The 22,151-nt window shown below is 53.5% G+C and overlaps 1 protein-coding gene across 1 annotated transcript in view; it reads right to left on the bottom strand.

The window, feature by feature from the left end:
- Positions 1-17,381, bottom strand: part of LOC129548326 (actin, alpha skeletal muscle-like) — a 28,137-nt gene extending 10,756 nt beyond the window's left edge. Inside the window, exons 1-5 of the mRNA XM_088832466.1 lie at positions 17,268-17,381; positions 12,253-12,381; positions 10,262-10,372; positions 4,270-4,354; positions 1,059-1,227 (exon numbers count right to left, since the gene is read on the bottom strand). Coding sequence (XP_088688592.1) covers positions 1,059-1,227; positions 4,270-4,354; positions 10,262-10,372; positions 12,253-12,381; positions 17,268-17,381 — 608 coding nt within the window. The remainder of the gene's footprint in view (positions 1-1,058; positions 1,228-4,269; positions 4,355-10,261; positions 10,373-12,252; positions 12,382-17,267) is intronic.
- Between the last annotated feature and the right edge of the window lie 4,770 nt (positions 17,382-22,151).

Below are 22,151 nucleotides of genomic sequence, written 5' to 3'. Positions count from 1 at the left end.
GTATAGTCCATGAGGTCTCAAAGAGTTGGACACGACTGAGCAACTTTCACTTCACTTTCAAGCTCATTATCCTCTTAACCTTCCCTCTCCTTGTCTTCAAGAGCGGGACAAGGATGAGATGAAATAATGCATATGTGACTTTGCTGAGTGTGAGGGGTCAGTAAAATGTATGAGTCTATCCCAGCCGATCCTTACCACTGTCCTTTGCTTTCCTCTAATTGCCACTATTCTTCTGGGTTCCGTACTTTGCATGGTTGGATATAGACCTCTCGCCTGAAAAGACTAGAAACCACAAGGCGGGTTATAGGCTTGTTGGGAATGGGTGTCATGTAGGGTCTACAGGCTGGGAACTTAGTCCAGGAAGTAGGTGAAGAGTGGACAGGCACCTCCTTGTCTGGAGCCCTTGGGTTCCCTTCCCAGCAGTTATACCTACTGGTCATGGGAAGTTGAAGTCACCTAACTTTCCTAAACCTACTCCTCTTGCAGTGGAGGTAATGGTTTCTACTCAGAGTATTGAAGCATAAAGCAATGAGGGAATGTGTGCAGACTATTTCCTTAGCCAGGTGCCTTTCACAGGGAGATGGCTGGATGGCATCACCGACTCGATGGACATGAGTTTGAGTGAACTCCGGGAGTTGGTGATGGACAGGCAGGCCTGGCGTGCTGTGATTCATGGGGTCGCGGAGAGTTGGACACGACTGAGCTGAACTGAGCTGACAGCTTAGCTCGTCACCGTCTGTGCCGGCATCAGCTCAGCACCATCCCACCAGCTTCACCACCATCATCGTCATGACCACCGCCAGCAGCAGCGCCATCAGCCTTCCTCACCACCGCTGCCCCCGCATCCCCACCTTCACCACCATCATATCCTCATCCGCACCATCATCCTTGTTGCCAACATCAATGTACTCAACGTCCCGAAACATAGAGGGCATTGCTTTTTAGAACTAGAATGATGATAAAGTAGCCTTTTCTTTATAAATTGAGGGCTGCAGGTGGAGGAAGCTAAGGAGGCCATTACAGCCCAAAGACTGGCTTACCTGGCTGAGAAGAGCCACGTCCTACCTGTGCTCACAAATGAGTGTCCACTTCCTGACAGCAGATGTAGGAAGTACAAGGTTAGGTCTTGGCCTGCAATGTCCATGTGGAAGGTTGACTGGTGCAAAGGACAGCCGTCAACGATGGGCACCAAGTATGTCATTCCTTCTCCAGATTCAACCGTCATTCCTAGGCAAGAAAGCACACTGGTGTCATAATGTCAGGTACAGGGCATTGCTTATCAACTGTCAAATCTGCTTGAAGACATGGCAGAGGAGCAAGTGACCAGATGGGAAAACAAGGGATCTGAGGAGAAAACTTTCTTTCCCTGCAGGAGAATGTGCTAGGATGGTGCCAATCTGGGTCAGACCAATGGCTAAATGTGTTGGAGAGGAAGCCTGTAGGTTTTCTAATTAAATCAGACATTCAGGTATTAACCTTTGCATACTGTTCATGGGGTTCTTAAGGCAAGACTACTGAAGTGGTTTGCCATTCCCTTCTGCAGTGGACCATGTCAAGGCAGTATATTGTCACCCCGCTTAATTAAATTATTACAGAGTACATCATGTGAAACGCCTGGTTAGATGAATCAAAGGCTGGAATCAAGACTGCTGGGAGAAATATCAACAACCTCAGATATGCAGATGATACCACTCTAAAGGCAGAATACAAAGTGGAACTAAGGAGCCTCTTGATGAGGGCCAAAGAGGAAAAAAACTGGCTTAAACTCAACATTCAAAAAACGACAATCATGGCATCTTATTCTATCACTTCATGGCAAACAGATGGGGGAAAAGTGGAAACTGTGACAGATTTAATTTTCTTGGGCTCCAAAATCATTGAGGATGGTGACTGCAGCCATGGAATTAAAAGACGCTTGCTCTTTGGAAGAAAAACTATGACAAACTTAGACAGTTTATTAAAAAGCAAAAACATTACTTTGCTGGCAAAGGTCTGTATAGTCAAAGCTGTGGTTTTTCCAGCAGTCATGTATGGGTGTGAGAACTGGACCATAAAGAAGGCTGAGCACCGAAGAATTGATGCTTTCGAATTGTGGTGTTGGAGAAGACTCTTGGCAGTCCCTCGGGCTGCAGGGAGATCAAACCAGTCAGTCCTAAAGGAAATAAGTCTTGAATATCCATTGGAAGTACTGATGATGAAGCTGAAGCTCCAATACTTTGGCCACCTGATCATAAGAGGCAACTCACTGGAAAAGACTCTGATGCTGCGAAAGATTGAGGAGAAGAAAAGAGAAGGGGATGACAGAGGATGAGATGGTTGGATGGCATCACCAGCTCAATGGACATAAGTCTGAGCAAACTCTGGTGAAGGACGGAATCCTGGCGCACTGCAGTTCACGGGGTCGCAGAGAGTAGGATTGACTTAGCAGCTGAACAACAACAGGGCATGGCATCAGCATTTTCTTATTTTAAGACTTATTAAGGTAGGAAAAGGCAACCCACTCCAGTATTTTTGCCTGAAGAATTCCATGGACAGAGGAGCCTGGTAGCTATAGTCCATGGGGTCACAAAGAATCAGACATGACTGAGTGACTAACCCTTTCAAAGCTACAGCAATCGAGACGATGTAGTGTTATCCTACAGCTACACAAACAGATTTGGAGAAGGAAATGGCAACCCGCTCCAGTATTCTTGCCTGGGAAACCCAATAGTCAGAGGAGCCTGGCGGGCTACAGTCCATGGGGTCGCAAACAGTCAGACACGACTTAGCGACTGCGCACACACAAATAGATTGATGAAGTAGAATGGAGAGCACAGAAACAGACCCACACACACAGACAACTGGTTTTTAAAAAATGTGCAAAGGCAATTCAGTGAAGAAAGCATAGTCTTTAAACAAATACTGTGGGAACAACGAGGCCTCTATACACACACAACACTTCACTCATGCTTCACACCATAAACAGAAATTTATTCGAAATGGATCTAAGTGGAAAACTAAACGACAAAGTCTCTAGAAGAAACAGCAGAAAACGTTTTGGGCTCAGCATGTATTTCTTAGATACGACACTCGAAATAAGATCCACAGAAACTAAATTGATAAATTGATCTTCCTTGAAGTTAAAAGCTTCTGCTCTTCAAAATACACTTTGAAGAGGGTGAAAAGTCAAGTAATAAACTGGGAATAAATAGTTATAAAACTTCTGTCTGATAAAAGACTTGTACCCAGAATACAAAAAGAATTCATAAAGCTCAAAGATAAACAACTCAATAAAAAAAAATTGGGCAAAACATTTGAACAAACTGAAGTAGATCTATGGATGGTAAATAAACAGGTGAAAAATGCTCAGTGTGATTGGTCTTCAGGGAAATGCCAATGAAAACCACAGTGAGATGCCACTGCACACCTGTTCAAAAGCGGAAATGAAAGACTGACCCACCAAAGGCCTTGGAGGAACCGGGCCTCTCGCGATGGCTGTGTGGGACCACACAGAACGGCCCATGCAACCCCACTCTGCAACTAGTCTGGCCGAGTTTTTTAAAAGTTAAACATCCACCTACCGTGTAACACAGTCACCTCCCTTCTAGGTATTCACCCAAATGAAATGAAAACAGTGTCCGTGCAAATGTACGCAGATGGACACCTGTACACAAATGTCCGCAGAAACTTTACTGATAAAGGTCCCAACTGGAAACATCCCAAATGTCCATTCCTGGGGGATGGATGCAGTGTGGGCACTCACCCAAAGGAGCATTACTCAGCAGGAGCAAGGGATGAGTGGTTGATACAAACAACAACACAGGTGAACTCATGGTGAGTGTAAACAGCGGTGCAGGGAAGGGCACCCGCTCGGAATGACACTGCTACGAAAGTCCAGAAGACGCAGACCCGTGTGTGGGGACAGAATGGTGCTTGTCTGGACACAGACTAGAGGAGGCAGCGTGTGGGGTGGGAGGGAAGTGTGTGGGGTGATGGACAAGTCTGCCCTCTTGACTGTGCGGGTGGGTTCAGAGTGTATCCACACCTCAAGGTGTATCCAGCTGCACGCACTGCAGTTCAGTACATGTCAATCATACCTCAATAAAGATGCTCAGGAAAAAAGTGACTCAGCGTGGAAGGTGAGGGGGAAGGTGCAACCAGGAGGGATGGAAAGGGCTCGTAAGTGGCTTTTATGAATTTTTCTTTTCTTATTTGGCAGCAAGGGAGTGGGCAGCCAGAGGGCTGGGCTGGGTGTGGCTCCCAGGGGCGGGCTTCCTCGGGGCCACTCACCAGCGGTGTGGCCGGAGGCATAGAGAGGAAGGACTCCTTGGTTGGCTAAATGTAAGGCAGGCACATTGAAGGTCTCAAACAGGATCTACGAGAGGCATGGAAAAGTCAGGGGTGGTGTGCCTAAATTCTGTGAGCACACGAGTCCCTCTGGCCAGAGGCACGAGACTCCCCCCGAGGGATCCAGACAGTGGGCTAGAAATGCCACTCTTCATCCCAGCCCTGCCCTGAGGAGCTCTACGGCACCCTGTCTCCCCGTCTGCAGAATGGGCCCGCACCCTTCCCAGGTACCAAAAGGGTGAGCACCTTCTGCCCCGTCTCAGGACCGACTAGAGAGCATCCCACCGTCTTGTAAGCCACCGTTTCCTCACAGTGGGGAAAATGCAGATTCCCAAAGCCTCTGAGAAGCCATTGCTGGTCCCTCCGCTGAGTACACCCTTCTTTCCTCTCTCCGAGGGCGGGCAGACCCATACCGACCAGGGTTCTTGGTTTTCCCCAATCAATAGAAATCAATCAGAGGCCAGACAAGGCATTCAGGGAGGCTTGATTGGGGCCCATGTTGCAGAAGGCGGGTGGCAAGCACAAGTAACAGGCGCCTGGCTCCCCCTGAGTGGGGACGAGCTGCTTCCTCGCGCGGGGGCGGGCCGGGGTGTGTCCAGGGCTGAGCAGGCCTGGTGTAGGCGGCTCGCCCACCCTCCGTGGTGCTGAGAGCAGGGGGTACGCTCAGGGCCTGAGAGCAGCGGGTACGCTCAGGGCCCAGCTTCCGTCAGTTTATTTTTTGCTGCCAGCTCTTCAGAAGTGGCAGTTGAGTCTTTCGGTCTCTGTATCTTTTGGTCCAGAGTTTGTCCCCACTGCACATGGCATGCAGTTAATTTTGGTGTCGTAGAGTTTCTTCGCTCAAGGAGAGGTGTGTCTCAGTGCAAGCACCACAGCCAGGTCCCAGGGCCTCCTGTCTCCAGACGTCATCGAAACTCCAACACTTGGATTTGGGACAACTCGCCTGTTTCATCACGGTGGACTAATGAAAGCTAACAGCTATTGTGTGTCAACTATAGGCCAGGCACTTAGTCCAGACACGGCTTGGTCAAGAAATCTCTCCTGGGTGCTATGTACAGGGGGGAAGGAGCAAACAGGGCAGGCACAGCCTCGTGTTTATGGCCCACGGTGGCGGCCCCCTGGTGGATGTGACGTAGGACCCCCCACACCCCATCCACATGAGAGCCCAGTGGGCAGGAACGTGAGGGAGCAGGTGGCAGGAGTGGGATGTGAGCACGGGCTGCGGGACACGCCGGGACACTGTCTCTGTGACCTTGGTAGGGTAAGTGAACGATTCTCCTGCAAGATGGTGACACTGGGGTCCACAGGACTACGGGTTCTTTTTTTTTAAAGTTCCCTCAAGTCCTTCCTAAGTCTATTCCTGCCTCTACTCTCCAGAGGCAACCACTTTTGCTTTTTTCTTTTTCTTTGGCTGGGCTGGTTTGCTGCGCGTGGCTCTGGTCTGGGTGCGGGGGCTCTTCTCTAGTTTCGTGGCGGTGGCTTCTCTTGTTGCAGAGCCCAGGCTCCAGGCGCATGGGCTCAGTACTTGTGGTAAACAGGCTTAGTTGCCCCACGGCGTGTGGAATATTCCTGGACCCTGATCAAACCTGTGTCCCCTTTGAACCCATGGTTGCATTGGCAAGAGGACTCTTAACCACTGGACCAGCAGGGAAATTGTATCGGTTCTTTCGATGGCGGGACTCAACGTGGTGTCTCTCGGATAGATGGCAGGCAGACTTTGTCACATGCAGCTCCAAACCAGGGACAACTGCCAGGCGGCGCCATGGGGGTGGGACAGCAGGTGCACCCAGGAACAGGGCAGGAGTGAGCTGGAGCTGTCGGGGACAGGGCACTGGCGGCCAGCGGGGTGGTCTGCCCGGTTTCAAGAGACCCTTTGGATCTCATCTGCCTAAGGTCATGGGCTCCTGGGCATAGAAGCAGACCCTAAAGGTCTAGTACCCGGCTCTGAAACGATTAGTGCCCTGGGGTGTATGACAGGACCACAAGGGGAGTGGCTGGGGTGTGGCCTTAATCCACTGCCCAAGAGGGAAATTAACCAGCCTCTAGCCAAGACCCCAAACCAGGTCAAGACAGCCTTTTTAAACAACATGATACACAGAACACACACCACTGAGTGTGTTACTCACAAAGCAAGCTACCCTCTAAGGGGGTTATTACAGAGCAGGGTCTGGGGGCTTGAAGGTTTACCAAGAGCAGTGAGAACACATGTCCTCAGGAGTCTGTGCCATTCTTGGGTTCCCCCTCGACTGGATCCTGGAATTTGGATCCTAGTGGAGGTGGGAGGGCAGCTTTTATGATTCACCTAGAGACCCTCCCCCTTAAAAACACAAAGACAAAACCCAGCTCCACTCCCCCTGGGCTGGCAAGAGCTTGGAAGGGTCTTCAGGGATCCTGAGGTCAAGCTCCCATTTCATAGATGAGAAAACAGAGGCCTAGGGGCAAGAACCAGCATTTAGTGAGTGCTTGATGGTGCTAAGCATCGGGACTCGTGCTTTACAGCGTTAACACATCTCATTTCCATAGCGCCCCGGGGTGACACAGTTATCATCCTCTGAGGGGGGCACCAGGACACCCAGAGGACCAGTCACCCACCCGAGGTTGCGGGGCCAGCACTTGGGGGTCTCAATGCCAGCCCACACACTTCCCTGTGTGCTGAGCTGTTCCCCACACTGGTTTCTGTCCTGGGACCTGGACCCCAGAAATCCTCTCCAGACACACATTTATTCTCAGAGCAGAACCAGCCCCGCAGTCCTCAGCCTGCTTGTCTCCAGGAGGAGACCCGGTTGGATCAGCTGCTGAACCGAGGGCCAGCTGCAGGGAGGGGACTGACTGGAAGGGCGGGGCAGGGCGGGGAGCTCAGCGCAGAGCCGCAGATGTGGAGGAGTCCCTTGTTGGCAGGGAGGTGGCATTCCGGGGCCTCAGTGCAGGCCACCACGGCCGGCTGCCTCTTGCTTATCTGCAGAAGCCCCTGCCCTCCAGCACTGCTCTGTCCTGGGCTGTACTCGCAGGCTCCCCTGTCCTGGGTGACCCGCTGGGATCTGAAGGCAGGGGATCACTGACGTCCCCGCTCCCTTCCTCCTGGCCCGTCTGGGTGCTGGCCCACTGGCTGCCCACTCAGCCCCGGGCGTGTGTCAGCTCCAGCTACCAGCCTGGAGCCCTGCACCTCTCCTGTGACTGTTCTGAGACTGGGGCTCACCCATGTATGTCGGCTCTTCAATAAACTCTCACCAACACTACCCCATGTAGGCGTCCTTTGGTTTCCTGCTGGGATCCTGATACAATTAGGGAGTAAATTCAGAGACAGTCATGGCAGAAAGGCAGGGAGCAGGTCTGGGAGTGGCGGGGAAGCCCCTGAGCCAGGCCTTGTGGCCGTCACTGCAGTTAGTATGAGGGCGGTCGACTTGTCTGGGCTACAGGGGGCCAGACATTGGGTCAGACACGGGTCTGGGTGTGTCTGAGGGTGTTTCTGGATGAGACTGGCAATTAAGTGCATGTGCTAAGCGTGCTCAGTCGCTGCTGACTCTTGCAGCTCCATGGACTGTGGCCTGCCAGGCTCCTCTGTCCATGAGATTCTCCAAGCAAGAATACTGGAGTGGGTTGCCATTTCCTTCTCCAGGGGATCTTCCCCACCCAGGGATTGAACCTGTGTCTCTTAAGTCTCCTGCACTGGTTCTTTACCACTAGGGCCACCCGTAGACTGAGCAAAGCAGATTGCTTTTCCCAAAGTGAGTACGTAAAAGTGAAAGTGCTAGTTACTCAGTTATGCTGGACTCTTTGTGACCCCATGGACTGTAGCCTGCCAGGCTCCTCGTGGGATTATAGTCCGTGGGATTCTCTAGGCCGGAATATTGGAGTGGGTAGCTGTTCCCTTCTCCAGGGGATCCTCCTGACCCAGGGATCAAACCCAGGCCTTCTTCATTGCAGGCAGATTCTTTACCACCTGAGCCACCAGGGAATGTGGGTCTCATCTAATAAGCTGAAGGGCTGACTAGAACAAAACACCTGAACTTGCCTGAAGGAAAGGGAATTCCTCCTGCCTGACTGCTTTTGAGCTGGGACATCCGGTCTTTTTTTTTTTAATTCCTTATTATTGTTGCATTTATTTTTGGCGGTGCTGGGTCTTCATTGCTGCCCAGGCTTTCTCCAGTTGCGGCCAGCACAAGCTTCTTGCTACGGTGGCTTCTCTTGCGGAGCCCAGGTGCTGGGGTTTGCAGGTTCAGGAAGTGCAACTCCCGGGCTCCGGAGCACAGGCTCAGTAGTTGTAGCACACGGGCTTTGTTGCCTGAGGCACACGGAATCTTCCCAGATCAGGGATCGAACCCGTGTCTCCCGCACTGGCAGGCAGATTTTTACCACTGAGCCCTCAGGAAATCCTGGGACATCAGTTTTTTGTGGTTTTGGACTGGGACTTAGAGCAACGGCTGTCGTGGGGTCCATCCTGCTGGCTGCAGACGCTGGCACTTGCCGGCTCCCATGATCTTCACTGACTCCTTACAATAATATACATTTCTCCTTCTTGTCGTTCAGTCCCTCAGCCGCTTTCAACTCTTTGCGACCCTGTGGACGGCAGCACACCAGGCTTCCCTGTCCTTCACCGTCTCCCGGATCCTGAGTCGGTGATGCCGTCCAACCATCTCATCCTGCCACCCCTTCTCTTCCAGCCCTCGGTCTTTCCCAGCATCAGGGTCTTTTCCAAGGAGTCGTCTCTTCGCATCCGGTGGCCAAAGGATTGGAGCTTCAGCTTCAGCATCAGTCCTCCAGGTGAGTATTCAGGGTTGATTTCCTTTAGGAGTGACGGGTTTAAATCCCTTGCCTCTGTGTGTCTCTTCCTGGTTCTGCTTCCCTGGGGAGCCCCGAACAGGACTGTCTGGAGCAGCACGTTCCCTCGGGGGAGGGATGCTTCTGTCTCTCTTCTCGCTCCAGCTCACGGGCCCCTTCGGGCACTGGGCATTCTCGAGGCTGCTGTCTGCCATACAGGACTGAGGCTGGTGCCGGGTCCACGTGCCGCCCAGCGTGGCCCATTTCTGCGACCCACCGTCCGCGTGCAGGGGAGGACTCGTCGGCGACCCCGAGCTCTGTGTTAAATGAGGCGGCGCTCACACCTGTGCTGCGATGGACGCTGCTCTGTTTCTGGGCCACGGGGGGGCCTCTTCCCTGGGCAGGTGGTGCCTCGGGCCGCTGGGCATGCCCACTGGGTCACCGCTCACAGCAGGACACGCCACTGGGCTCCAGGGAGTCCGAGCCAGGTGGCAGAACCTGGCTGCTTGCTTAATTAGCTCACCGATGTCCTCATTAGGCAGCTGTTGTGGCCCCTGCCCCACCTGGACCCCATGCCAGCCCTGAGGAGAGCTCTGCCATCTGCACTGGGGGTGCACCCCCCTTTCCCCATCAGCCTTAATAGGCTCTGTCACCCAGTTCAACCCAGTTCAAGCTGGGGTAATCCAACCAGCACACACCACCCACACTTTGGGGTTGGGGGGCAAGTCGGGGGTGAGGCCTAGAGATGGAGGAGGTCCTGGAGCTTTAAGTCAGGCTTAGACCTGCAGGCCGGACACACCAGGCATCAATGCTGAGAATACACTGCGAACACAGACCCCGGGGGTCTGGGTGTGTCCACAGGACACTCACTGTGTGACCTCAGCCAATGACCTCCTCAGCTCCTGGAAGCCCCAGTTTCCCTGCCTGCCCAAAGGGGCACATAAGCGCCCTGCACATAGCGTGGCTGCAGGTCTAGATGAAACGGTTCAGCTTCAACAGCTTACCTGTGCTCGATGGTTTGGTGAGCCCTCTTGTGGAAGCTGTCACTCTTACTGCTGATGTCGAAAGGGTCAGGTCTTGCTGGTGGCTCTGTCCTCCCCAAGGTTGGGGAGGGGACCCCTGCTGCCCTCCACCAGCCAGCTCTCTGACCCCTCTCTGAGCTCACCTCCTGGCCTCTTACCTGTGACAGTCTCTCTTTATTGGACGTGGAGTTCAAGGGCGGCTCTGCCAACAGCAGAGGGTGCTGCTCTGGGGCGACGTGGAGCATCTGGTAGAAGGAGTAGTGCCAGACCTGACCAGAGAGGGGGTGCGGCTGTCAGCGCCCTGCAGCCCCCACCCCGGCCTCTACCATTGCCCACCCTGGAGGAGGCCAGCCGAGGGCCGTGAGGACCTTAGGGAAGCCCCACAGAGAGTCCACGTCGAGAGGGGCCACCTTGCTGGCCCTGCAGAGCGACATCTCCCTAGTCGAGCCTTTGGACGCCCCAGCCGCAGCCAACACCTGCCTGCAACCCCGTGAGAATCGAGCCAGAACCACCCAGCTAAGCTGCCCCCAAGTTCCTGGCCCACGGAAACTGTGGGAGGTAACAGGTGACCATCTCTGTTTTCAGCCACTCCATGTCGGGATGACCATAAGCCTTGGAGGGTTAACGTATCGTCCGAGGCAGTGTGAACCTGTTCAGCTACACGTGGAGCCCTCAGTTCCTGAGAGAGTGGTTCAGGTTAGCTGTGTCCATCCCATCCTACTGCACTGGACATGGTGGGATGGCATCACCAACTCAATGGGCATGGACTTGGGCAAACTCCGGGAGACAGTGAGGGACAGGGAGGCCTGGTGTGCTGCAATCCATGGGATCACAAAAAGTCAGACACAACGGAGCAACTGAACCACAACAAAAATACACAGAACATAAACTTTACGATTGTAACCTTTTTCCGAGTGTGCCGTCCAGGGGCATTAAGTACATGCACACTGTTGTACAACCGTCACCTCCATCCATCTCCAGAACTCTCTATCTCCCCGAACTGCCGCTCTGTCCCCAGTAAACACTAATTCTCCAGCCCCTCCCAGCCCCTGGTCCCCAACCCCCAGCCCTCCGTCTCTATGACCCCGAATGCCCTCGGTCCTCAGGAAGCGGCATCACACATTCTTGTCCTTCTGTGACTGCCTGTCTCACTGAGCATCTGTGTGTCAGGATTTCCTCCTTTTAAAGACCAGAGAATATTCCACCGTGCGGAAGGGACCACATTGTGAGCATCCAGCCATTCACTGAAGGACACATAGGTCATTTCTACCTTTTAGCTGTTGTGAATCTTACTGCTATGAACACACGTGTACAAATATCTCTTCCTGGCCTTGCTTCCAAGTCTTTGGGGATTCACTCTGAAGGGGGATTGCTTCCCTGGTGGCTCAGACAGCAAAGAATCTTCCGGAGACTGACTGATCTACAGGATACCCTGGGTTCGATCGCTGGGTCGGGAAGATTTCCTGGAGAAGGGAATGGGAACCCACTCCAGGCTTCTTGCCTGAAGAATTCCATGGACAGAGGAGCCTGGCGGGCTACAGTCCATGGGGTCTCAAAGAGTCAGACGCGACTGGATGACGAGCATGGTCACCTTCACGATAATTCTAGCATGACTTTCTGAGGACCACCATATTGTTCTCTGTAGAGACTGCACTGGTTTACATCCCACCCGGAGTGTTTGAGAACTCCAAATTTCTGACTCCTCATTCTCACCAACATTTGTCATTTGGTGGAGGGTGAGGGCTGAGGCGTTTATTTGTTTTTAAGGTAATAGCCATCTTAATAGGTGTGGAGTGCCTGCATTTTCTAAATCCATTGTCTCCTTTAATTCTCACAACAGCGTTACACGGTAGGAAAAGTTAGATCCCTTTCTTACAGATTAGGAAACTGAGGACCAGGGAGCCAAATTATGCGTCCAAAATGATGCAGGTCACGCGTGATGGAGACGGGACTGAGGTCCAGGTCTGTGATTCTAAAACCTGTACGGTGAGTGCTGTGATGTAGTGTCTCCAGGGACCCAGGGCTGGGAGACGCCGGGAAAGCCCTGGATGTTGTCAGTACATCCCTGCCGAGGTGCTGGGCAGCAGGCCACCCCAGGCGTTGGTGGGGGCCCTTGAGTGCATCCCACCCAACAGAAGCCGCAGCCTACCTTCTCCATGTCGTCCCAGTTGGTGATGGCAGCCCGAGAGATGGGGTATAAGAGGTTGAGCTTCTCTCGGTTTTTCGGAACCTCGTTTCCGATGAAGCAGTCTTCCTCTTCCACTCCCACCAACAGCTTCTGAAACACAGGCCAGGCCGCGTCTGCCTTCAGCAGCATCTCCCTCGACTTTGGTCTGTGGGTGCACAGCGGGCGGCAGGGAGCCCCAGTGTAATGCTGGGGACCATTCTGGGTCACAGCACCGCTGCTGGTGGCCTCCTCAGACCCCCACACTGTGTCAAAATACTGCTGGGGTTTCAGCAGATGACCTGCAAGATGCAAGCAGAAGGTGCACCCAGGAACCCCTGTTGGGACAGGCTCGTGCCCACTTTGTAGGTAAGGAGACTAAGGGTGGGAAGGAAGGGGCTCCGGAGGTGGAGGCGCGGACACAGTGGCTTCTATCTTTGCTTTGGAAAGTAAGCAGGTAGAGCCTCCAATTTAATATGATTTGTTATTTTGGGGGAAGACAAATCTACTTTCATGCAGATTAAACCATGCATTCCATCGTTTGGAAACGATCTGAGAGTCAGCTGTGTGTTAATCTGAGTCCACCCAGAAGCAGACACCAAGACGAGATGAACCGTACAAGGATTTTGTTAGGGAACACGCCAGATGAGGAGAGACACCAGGCTGCTGTCCGATTCTGAGGCCAGGTTCAGGACAGTGGGCTGGATGGGCGGCCTGGAGGAGTCCTTGAGCCGAGGACATTCACCAGGGTCACTCATCCATGCGTGTCTCCCAGAAGCGGGTCTGCCTGGGTGTCCCTGCCGTGCTCCGTTCTTGGCTACAAGTCATCTGCGGGCAGCATGGCCTTGGTGTCCCGGGGCAGGCTGGCACTGGTGCGGAGGCGGAGGGCTGGGGTGGGGTGTGGTGGGGTCATGCTGCATGGTGCCAGGCTGCGATGGTGCATGCGGCAGTGATGCTGGTGATCCAATGGCCTGGGGGTGCCAGGCTGCCCTGCTGTAGTGGATTTGGGAGAGAGGCCCCCTCAGGGAGCACCACAGCTCCTCCGCACAGAACTCTTCCATCTCAGGAATCTGTATTTTAGGCGGAAGAGGTCGAGCGCCTCACGCATGGAGTCCGCCCTCTCTGAGCTCCGCCTCCTTCTCTGGTCAGTGTGACAATGGCCGGCCGGCCCTGCATCTGGCCACAGGGTTGCCAGGGATCAAGTCTAGTAAGTCTGTGGCTGGGAACACATTTTATAAACCGAAAGGATCCATTGATGCAAGGGGCAGATTTCAGCTCAGCCCAACCTTCGTGAGGAGGGAGAGGGACCAGGGGTGCCTGCGGGAACGAAGAAGAGGCAGCCTCGTCCTGGTTTGACCTGGACAGTGCTCAGGTCTGACGACCGCTTTGGTTACAGCGGTTGAGTGACTCTGGGCAGAGCCTGTCCCGCCCCTCTGTGACCAGAGGTCCACCACAAGGGGTCTCCCTGCCCTCCTGCTGCCACACAGAAGGGCCGGGGAGGGGCCGTGGCATGGCTGGCACAGAGGACATGAGTCCACGCGGAGCATTCTGCCATGTGCCGACCCCTCTTGGAGGCAGAAGCTTCACCAGGGACTCGCCCGAAGCCCGGACAGGCGGCCCCGAGATGCCTCGCAGAACACAAAGCCCGAGACCCCCGGAGGCTGCAGCCCCGATAGAGGGTTTGCCGCCCGGCCATGTGTCTTGGTCACACGCTGCCATTTCGGTGAGGGATCTGAACTTTTTGCAGTAATCTTGTGCTTCCCCAGGTGTGTAACCTACACTCTGTTTCTCACTGAACCTCTTTGTGGAGTGGACAGGTAGGTATTCTATCCTCCCTGGGGCTGTAGAATGTTGTTCTGTGGCCCAACGTTAATTCTTCTTTTTTTTTTTTTTTTTTTTTTTAGGATTTAGGCTACTTCTTTCTTTCTTTCAGTTAGAGGATATTTACTTTACAATATTGTGATGGGTTTTGCCATACATCAACATGAATCAGCGTTAGTTCCACACATAACCCTTCCCTCTGGAACTCCCTTTCCCACCCCTTGCAGGACAAATGATCACACCTGTCAGGGCAAGAGATGTCACATCAAGGGTTTCAAACAGAGGCACTGAATACAGGGAGGCGGTTACACACCGTGCTGGGAGTTTGAAAGCACATAAAGGGCAGAGAGTAGGACCCCTGGAGGCCGCTTGGCTGTGGGAAGAACCGGGCAGTGGGTTTGCAGAACAAGGGCTCAGAGGAGGCCCCTCGGGGCTGGGAGAGGCTCTCTTGTGGCTGCAGGGTGATCCACGGAGGGTGAGGACCACCTGCTGCTGGGGGGCAGTGGGCTGAACAGCATGGGAAAACAGGACGCCTGCCCCCGCCTGCCACCTTCCGTGTGGCTTTGGTGCCTCCTACTTGCAGAAACTCTCAGGGGCTGGTTGGTAGAGGAGCCCCGGCTCCAGCATCACAGAGCAGAGCAGAGGCTTGAATGGCAGCCCCTGAGATAGGTCCATGTGTAGCCCCCAGAACCCATGCGAGTGCGACCTTGTTCAGGGACAGGGTCTTTGCCCATGTGACTCATTTAGGGATCTGGCATGCGGCTGGATTTAGGGCAGGCCCGAGAGAGAAGGGAGGGGAGAGTGAGCGGAGAAGCGGAAGGAGGAGAGAGGAGCCACGGGATGACGGAGGCAGAGGCCGCAGAGATCCAGCTTCAGGCCCGTGAACGCCACCGGGAGTGCGAAGACGCCCGGAGGACCCTCCCCCGGACCCTGGAGAGTGTGGCCCTGTGACATGCTGTCACCTGCCGTATAAGTAAACAGAGGGTGTCGCGGCCAACAGGCCCCCAGCCACTGCAGCGCCCCGACTGTGCGCCCCAAGGGGACCCCGGATGGAGGAAAGCAGATGCTGGCCCCAGACAGCTGAAAGTGCTAGTCGCTCAGTCATGTCCGACTCTTTGTGACCCCGCGGACTGTTGCCCACCAGGTTCCTCTGTCTACGGGGATTTTCCAGGCAAGGATACTGGAGTGGGTTGCCATTTCTTCCTCCAGGGAATCTTCTCAACTCAGGGATAGAACCCAGGTCTCCTGCATTGCAGGAGGATTCTTTACTGTCTGAGCCACCAGGGAAGTCCAAGAATACTGGAGTGGGTAGCCTATTCCTTCTCCAGGGGATCTTCCCGACCCAGGGATCAAACCTGCATCTCTGAATTGGCAGGCGGGTTCTGCACCAGCTGTCAGACAGTCAAAAAGCACATCACAGAAAGATTCCAACGAGCCCGGACTCTTACCTCTTCCCGTACAGAGAAGACCGCTAAATTTATTGACTTGAGATATGTGCTTTTCCTTAACTAAGAGCAATCTTGTGATGTACCAACTACCTGGTTTTCGTCACAAAACCCTTTATATGTCCTGGCTCCTCCCTTACCCCTCGGAGCAGATCCTCAGAGCGACCTGAGGGCCTGTCTACTGGACCGAAGTCCCTCAGCAAGTCCACCGAACAAACAGAATTCTCAGCTTTCAGGCTGTGCTGGTTTGACTCTTTGCTTCCGTTGACAGCACCTTGATTCTAGACCTGGGGCTCCAGAACCAGGAGGGTCCGAAGCTGTGCTGTTTCAGCACAAAGACGGCAGCCCTCGGTCATGGCCGCCCCAGGGCACTAACCCAGCAGCAGTTACGAGAGATGAAGCATAAGCCTCCCTCCTCCACGCGCCCCCAGCTAACTCCCACTCCCCACTCCCAACTATTGAGTAGACAAACCCCTAAAAAGCAGGGTGGGCGAGTGGGGGGGTAAATACATTTCCATCCTCTTGAGGCTGATGGGGAATTATTCAGAGACAGTTCAGTTTCCGAGAGAGAGAGTGGACAGCACAGGGGCTCGAAGGCCCCGAACCTCTGGGAGGCAGGAGCCAGGGGAGGCCCCGGGCCGAGCCCCTGCTTCTGGGGACGCAGTGGGAGGAGGGCAGGGGCCGATGGACAGCCTGCTCCTCCTCGGCCTTGACCGACAGCTGTCACGGTGGCCAGAGCTCTGCCTGCAGCTGTGCGTTGGGAGGGCGGCCTGGAGGGGTGTCGGGACCCCTCTCTCACCCAGCTGAGCCGTGGTAAGTGGATCAAGCGGGGCTCTCGCAGCCTTTTCTTATCCCCAGACTCTGGAGCCTACGGGACCAGAAGTCAGCCGCCACCACTAGCAACAAAGGCTAGACGTGGGGAGCCTGGGCGGCTCTTCCGGGAGGTCGGGTGGCTCAGGCTCCAAGGAGACCTGCACACCCGACAGGTTCCCCTGCCTCTGGCTCTGGCAGCCCTGCCTCCTCCCACCCCCCGCCCTTCCTCTCTCTGCTTCTTGGACGCACAGGACAGGCCCACCTGGCTCCAGGGGACACGGATGGAGGGGCAGCCAGGAGACGCAGAAGGAGGGAGGGGATGGCCTCAGAGAGAAGGGGCTCAGACAGGGCAAGGCTGGTACTTCCTGTCCCCCCAAGAGAGGACACCTTTCATTACTGCATAAAGCATGTTGTCAGTTGAACTGCGTGCCCTCCCAGCAAACCCTGTGCTAAAGCCCTGACCTCAGAGTATGGCTGTATCGGGAGCCAGGCCCTTAAAGAGATGATTACCGTAAAATGAGGTCACGAGGGTGGGGCCCTGGACCCACAGGACTGGTGTCTTTTTAAGAAGAGGAGGTCAGGACACGGACACATGCAGAGGGACGACCCTGTGAGGACACGGGGAGGAGACGGCCGTCTCCACGCCCAGGAGGGAGGCCTCGGGAGGACCAGCCCCGCCCACAGCTGGGTCTGGGATTCCAGCCTCCAGGCTGGAGAGAATAACTGTCTGCTGTTTAACCTGCCCCAGCTGTGGGCTTTTGTCCCAGCAGCTCCAGCAAAGCAACACAAAGCAAAAGACAAGCAGTGCGTAGCGGTCCTGAGCCAGGTCCTCTAGATGGGATGTCTTAGGACAAGGCTCAGGCCCTTTGAATCTTAGCTGGGGAGGGGCTGCGGCCCCCAGGGAGGATCCCCGGCACTCACCTCGTGGCGGAGTTTCCCGAGGATGGTCGGGAACACGGCCAGGGGCGCCTCTGTCCCCGCGAAGCCCACCTTGCTGAAGCCCGAGCCGTAGTCACAGATGAGGGGCACGTTCATGGCGCCGCGTGTGAGCCAGCTGCAGGGAAGACAGAGGGTGTGGCTGTTTGTGCCATTTGCAAGGTGCCCACCTGAGGGGCAGCTGCAGTGCCAGGTAGGGTCTCGGCTCTGGCCTGCCTGCGGGGTGAGCTGCCGTCTGGATGCACTGGGCAGTTTGCTGGAGCGGCCAGGCTCTCCAATAACCACCTGCACTGGCCGCCCTGGAGCCATGTGGCTTTTGCTGGATGAGGCCCGTGACCTGCTTCACTGGGGTCTCCTGAAGCAGCCCCTTCACCGTTCGCCCAGCCAGGGGGTTTGGCCAGGGAGCCCTGGGAGGTACAGTGGCCCTGGTGGTTTGCATGTTGGTGTCACGGCCAGACCCCCAACCCCTCTCCTGGGAGGCCTCCCGCACCTCCTGGCCCCAGGTCTAAATCAATCCCTCCCCTCCACTTGGCTTCCAGACAACTTCTTCCAGGTTTTGGCAAGTTTGGAAAACATGAGAAGGATAAAGAAGGAAATCCCACCCTAGAAGTGGTTCAGAGAGGGGAGGGATTTGCCTCCAATCGGCCGACTCCGGAGCCTGCTGGCCACTGGCGATGGGGCAGGGCTGCTGAACCCAGGACAGAACAGTCCCCGAAGGGGCGCTCTCCTGCTTTACCCCAAATGCTTGTGGAGCCGGGGGTCACTTGTGAGTCTAAGTATTCGGCATCAACACAGAGATGTTTGCGAAGGGCGTTACGGAGACTGGAAGGGAAAGGCTCAGACCATTGGGAGAAGAGGCTGGGGCTCCCCTGCTGGCTCAGTGCTAAAGAGTCTGCCTGCCAGTGCAGCAGACGCACATTCAGTCCCCGATCCGGGAAGATCCCACATGCTGAGGAGCAACTAAACTCCTGAGCCTGCGCTCTGGAGCCCGGGAACTGCAACCACTGAGCCTGCTTGCCACGGCTGTCAAAGCCCACGCACCCTAGAGCCCGCTGCTTCACGACAAGAGACGCAACCACAGTGGAAGCCCATGTACCGCAACTAGAGAGTAGCCCCCCACTCACGGCAACTAGAAAAAAGCCCACAGAGCAACAGCACAGCGAAATTAAATAAAGCTATTTAAAAATCACTTTAATGTGATGTGATAAGGGCTGTGCATAGGAGGCAATGTTCTAAGTCGGCCTGGGAGGACTTGGACAAGGAGCTGCTCCCTCAGACTCACAGGAGAGGGGGGAGTATTCTTTTTCTCTTTGTCCTATTTTATGATGATATACATCCGTGCCTCAGTGGTAAAGAATTCACCTGACAATGCAGGAGACATGGGTTCAATCCCTGGGTCAGGAAGATCCCCTGGAGAAGGAAATGGCAACCCACTCCAGTATTCCTGCCTGAAAAATTTCATGGACAAAGGGGCCTGGGGGGCTACAGTCCATGGGGTCACAAAAGAGTCAGACATGACTTAGTGACTAAACAACAACAACATCCAGGTGAGGCTCAGCACCGCCGTGTGCCCCTCACAGCACTTGACCTCTCCCCGAAACAAATGTTGAGGTTAATTATTTAAGTAATGAGGCCCAAAGCAATCTTGGCTTGCTCTCCTAGGATGCCAGGCTTCTTGGTCTAGTCCAGAGGACATCAGTGTTATCTATTTAGAATTAAGTATTTGTATGCACAAGTTGGGAGAAGGAAATGGCAACCCACTCCAGTATTCTTGCCTGGAGAATCCTGTGGACAGAGGAGCCTGGTGGGTTGCTGTCTGTGGGGTTGCACAGAGTTGGACACGACTTAGCAGCAGCAGCACACATGGATAAGTTAATATATATCAGCAAACCATCTGCAGAGGGTGGCAACAGAAGAAGGCTTCTGGCTCAGCGTTTTCCACCCTGGATCCCAGGTCTTGCACCCCAAGAGGGCACACAATGCGACCTGGGACGGTGCGGCCCTCCAAGGCGCTGGGTTCTGCTCCGCTTCTTCCTGCAGAGCAGTTGCTTCCTGTGTGTCCTGGCTGCCCCCTGGTGGCCGCTCACTAGACCACAGCTCTGAGATACAAGTTAGGAAAGATTTCACAAGTTCTTCCTTCCGGAGCCAAGAGCCTTCCAACTGACCTCTAACACAATGCAGAGTAATTTGACAACATTAAAACAATTTTAAGTACAATAGGGGAGAGGAGAGGCAGCTTTTCCGCTTCTCTTTTTAAAATCGCAGTTGATTTACAAAGTTCTCGTCTCTGCTCTACAGCACCGTGATTCAGCTACCCACTCTTATCCTCTATGGCTCATCACAGGGCCGTGGCTGGAGTTCCCTGGGCTGCCCCGTAGGACGTGCTGCTTATCCATTCCGAGTGGAATGGCTTGCGTCTGCTGACCCCAAACTCCCGCTCCCGCCCCCAACTGCTGCCCCTCGGCAGCCGCGGGCCGGTCCTCTGGTCCGTGAGGCTGACTCTGCCTCGCGGGGGCGATCGTTTGTGTCGCATCTTAGAGTCCACGTGTAAGTGATATCACATGTCTGCTCATCTCCAGGCCCAGCCTGCGAATGGCGTTGTTTCACGCCTTTCCACGGCCGAGCGGTACTGCCCTGTGTGTGTATCTGGACCACGCCTCCTTCACCCTTTCGCCCGTCGATGGACACTTAGGTTGCTTCCATGTCTTAGCTATTGTAAATAATGCTGCTGTGGACACTGGAAGCCTTTTATCTTTTCAAATTAGAGTTTTGTCTGGATAAATGCCCAGGAATGTGTTGCTGGATCACACGGTAACTCTTTTTTAAGTTTCTTGAGGAAACTCCATGCTGTTTTCCATGGTGATTGCATCAGCTTACCTTCTCTCCAACAGTGTAGGAGGGCTCCCTATGGGAGAGGCAAATTTAACACATTTGTACTTAACTTAAACATCCAGTTCTGGGTCCTGAAAGAATACAAAGGTGCCATCTCTATCTTGTAGAAGTGACTAGTCCATCTAGTACAGAGGGCCACACGCCTGGCCCATGGGCCGCTTCCAGCTTCTGTCTGTTTTCTTAAGGTTTTATTGGCACCCAGCCACACCCATTCGTCTACATATTATCTCTGGCACTTTCTTACTACAGCAGTAGCATTGAACAGTTGTGACAGAGGCTGTCTGACCCACAAAGCCTAAAGGAGTTCCTAGTTGGCTTTTTCTGGAAAACGTTTGCCCACTCCTGGGTGCATTGGTTCATGGCAACACCTGCAAAATGGACTATGGTTGGCTTGGACAGAAGTTTCCTCTGTGGATTTGACTTTTCATCAGTTTGTTCCAAAAATTATTGCAGACCTACTGTGTGCCGGGCATTATTTCTGGTCAGAAAAGATGCTTGATGTTTTCAACCTTGGAGAGCTTCAGTATTTTCAGTTTGGACAATAGTCGTGCCAGTTACCCGCATTTTCCACCCAAAACAGCATCTCACTCTTTTTCAGCTTCCACACCAAGCCCACCATCTGGACCAAAGTTTCACCCGTTCAACACAACTGCCCTGTCTGCTAGACTGCAATTTATCACAGGTACCCTCTCCTCACCCACGTGTGTCCCCTGACAGTGCTGGAGGCCAAACTCATCCTCCAGAAAGAACAACAATGAAGTGTCCACCTCGCCTGCTCAGGGCCCGCGGAAAGGGAGAGGAAACCTGGGTCTGGCTTTGCACCTGCTGTTACGTCAAGGCTCTGCTCCCTGAAGTCCTTTGACCTCCACTAAAGATTTCTTCACCTGTATCACCCTGGCTTGTGTCACTGATGAGAAATGCAAATGCTTGTGAATTTTATTTTATTTTATTTTATTTTTTTTCTTTTTCTAAAAAAGAATTTTATTAAAAAAGCACAAATGCAAAGAAATGAACAGAGGAAAATTTATGCGTCGAACCTGGACTGGTCACTTATGATAATATACATGCTACAATTCCATTCTCTCCAATCATTCCACCTTCACCCTCTCCCACAGAGTCCCAAAGACTGTTCTAAATGCCTATGTCTCTTTTGCAGTCTCTTATACAGGGTTCAGGTTACCATTTTTCTAAATTCCATATATATGCGTTAATATACGGTATTGATGTTCTTCTTTCTGGCTTACTTCACTCTGTATAATTGGCTCCAATTTCATCCACCTCATTAAAACTGATTCAAATGCATTCTTTTTGATGGCTGAGAAATACTCCATTGTGTATATGTACCAAAGCTTTCTTATCCATTCATCTGCAGATGGACATCTAGGTTGCTTCCATGTCCTGGCTATTATAAACAGTGCTGCAATGAACATTGGAGTACATGTGTCTCTTTCAATTCTGGTTTCCTCGGTGTGTATGCCCAGGAGTGCGATCCCTGGATCATATGGCAGTTCTATTTCCAGTTTTCTGAGGAATCTCCACACTGTTCTCCATAGTGGCTGTACTAGTTTGCATTCCCACCAACAGTGTAAGAGGGTTCCCTTCTCTCCACATGTGAATTTTAAATAGACATTTGGAAGAAAATGCTGACGTATTTTCATTTACCAGTGGCCATAAGCAGCCCCAAATGGACTCTTCTCCTTAACAGAATCTTCATTTAAATGTGAATGCACAGGGCTGTTTGGACACAGGAGAAGAAACCCAGGCTGCTTTGCTATGTGTCCTGACAGGAGCCCCTGACTCTGGGGCCTGGGAGTCTGCTCAGATGCCCAGACTCACAAAAACCGGGGAATTCCTGAAAGTTTCAGAATTGAATTCCAGACCATTTCAGAAGTAATTGCTTAGAAGTCTTATATATATATATATCTGAAGGAAGAAGATTAAAAGAAGCATCAAGAGAAACCTTGATGAGGAATTCCC

Source organism: Moschus berezovskii, chromosome 25, assembly GCF_049115385.1.
Source record: "Moschus berezovskii isolate FMDL1 chromosome 25, NW_MosBer_1.0, whole genome shotgun sequence".
Taxonomy (NCBI): domain Eukaryota; kingdom Metazoa; phylum Chordata; class Mammalia; order Artiodactyla; family Moschidae; genus Moschus; species Moschus berezovskii.
This window is presented reverse-complemented; position numbering and strand designations above follow the sequence as displayed.